At 38.6% G+C, this 2144-nt stretch overlaps 1 protein-coding gene across 1 annotated transcript; it reads right to left on the reverse strand.

Moving 5' to 3' along the window:
• Positions 1 to 320: 320 nt before the first annotated feature.
• On the reverse strand, positions 321 to 1881 carry LOC145040452 (uncharacterized). Its single transcript, XM_078988377.1, has one exon. The coding sequence runs from the start codon at positions 1601 to 1603 to the stop codon at positions 554 to 556; it is 1050 nt and encodes a 349-aa protein (XP_078844503.1). The 5' UTR covers positions 1604 to 1881; the 3' UTR covers positions 321 to 553.
• Between the last annotated feature and the right edge of the window lie 263 nt (positions 1882 to 2144).

The following is a 2144-nucleotide window of genomic DNA, read 5'->3' on the forward strand; positions in this document are numbered from 1 at the left end:
TGGACATTTATTATAAAATAATCAGTTTTTAAGAAAAAAAAAAAAAAAAAACCTTCGATTGTCCTTCATAACGAACTTTTTATACAAAAGTTTTTTTTTCACAACTATGAAATAATTTTACAAAAAAAAAATACTGAACTTTGTGAAAAAAAAAAAAATACTGTTGCTTTTCTATTATAATTTAATAAAGTATTATTTTGAATTTACTGTATACATTAAGATATTATTTATAAAACATCCACGAATACATTGTCTAAGAACAAAAAATTATTTTATGACACATGAGGAATATATATATATATATATAGAAAGACAAAATGTGAGGCCAAATTTGTAATTCACACTATACTCAATTCGAATCTCATAATTACAAAAAAAGAAATTAAGAAGAAAAAAGAATAAAAATATTTTGGTATCAGTAAAATATGAATATAATCATATAGTAATTATTGATAAAAGTATGAAGGGGGAGATACCAATGGTGGCAAAATCGTGTTCTTTGAGGCCCAGTCAAACCAATCTGTGACTGGGTCAATGACACCAGTCATCAAAATCAATGGTGAGCATTGGGCCTCCCGAAATCGGCGAATTTTCTTGATCTGTTTGGGCAAAATGATTTTATGTTTGAAAGATGAGGCTTCATCGGAGCTCTAGTTTCACCTGATAAACCGCCGTCTGGTGGTGGTGGCGGTGGCATACCCTTCTGATTCCATTGCCGGTTAGGACTTGCACGAACCAAGGGACTCAAACAGAATGTTAAACCGGATAAATTCCTCACGTGTCCGGCACCGCCGCCGCGCCGGCCGTCAGGATGAGCCGGTGTTCTTCTCGGTGTGTTTTTCCATGACTCCGGCCTCGACTCGTACCCGCTTGTTACATCGAATAAATCATCTTCATTTCCGCCATCGCAATCTGAGTTTCTCACCGGTGACATTCCCCGATCTCGGCAGTACTGTCTCCGGACCACACCGATTCCGCCGGTTGCTTGAGATTCATCAGCATAAACCGGTTGCTTCCTCCGGTTACGACCACCACCGTGTACAATGCTTGAGAACCACGAAGACGACGACGTTGAGGTTGACGACGTGGCATTACCACCACCGCTCGGTTCCCTGAAAGTCGAATCTGATGCCCTGGGATCCGAAACCGAATCCACCGAGTTTCGATTCTTAGATCTGAAGGGAAACGTAAGCAACCGAATCAAACTCCGCTTCTTATTCGAATGAACACCGGTGTTGTTGTGACCTCCGGTAGTAGGCCCTACCTGAGGTGTTCGATAAAACAGTTGATCCGAGAGGCTATGGTTATGACGAGGAGCAGCAGGAGTATAAGGATGATGATCCTTTCGTCGATCGTTATGAGACAATACAGTAGCTCCGGCAGAACGATCGGACTTCCGGCGGTTGTTTAACGGAGAATCAAAGCGAGGAAACACTGGTTTCCCGTCCAAATTGCGTTGTTTTCCGTCTAGGTTTTGACCACTCAGTGCTTGAGCATGAGCTTGTTCTTGAGCTGCGATGAGATACAACAGACGTTCCCGGAGACAACAAGCGCATACGCCGACGACACTACTGAGATCGGTGTAATGCTTCTTACACCTCATTTATGGATGTAAATTCTATACCTCTCTACACTTGATTTCAAGTAAATCGGCAGAATTATCTTCTGATTGTTGAATATTTGTATCTGTTTCCTTGTTAGTTCTTTGGGGATTCAACGCTCCGTTGATTAGCGTTCTTCTAATTCACGATGAAAACAAAGGATTGTTCAGATTTTTAAGGAGATTTCGTGCTTGTCTTCTATCTTCAATGTGATTTTATTTCAGAAATTTACAGAGGAGAAGAGAGGATTTGAGAGAGAGATATAGAGAGAGAGAATATGGGAAGAATCACTGATTATATATATTTTTTCATACAAATTGGGGGTCGTGTGCTAAAAGGTTGTATTTCGTTTTTAGTCCCCTTAGTTTCATTTTTTTTATTATTACCAAAAAGACTTTTCATTGTACATATAAATACTTGAAAACTTCTATCAAAAATATATTCTTCATAAAATAATATAATATTGGAACTATCAAGACTTCCACAATAACCATTAGTTTCCAGAAGCATAAGTAAGATAGTTGATATTTTAAGATGTCTACT

This window comes from Lactuca saligna, chromosome 1 (genome assembly GCF_052625555.1).
Source record: "Lactuca saligna cultivar CGN05327 chromosome 1, ASM5262555v1, whole genome shotgun sequence".
Taxonomy (NCBI): domain Eukaryota; kingdom Viridiplantae; phylum Streptophyta; class Magnoliopsida; order Asterales; family Asteraceae; genus Lactuca; species Lactuca saligna.

Bases quoted from the DNA above. Each gene is read 5' to 3' on its own strand.
- LOC145040452 (XM_078988377.1), bottom strand. From the start codon at position 1,603: ATGAGGTGTAAGAAGCATTACACCGATCTCAGTAGTGTCGTCGGCGTA.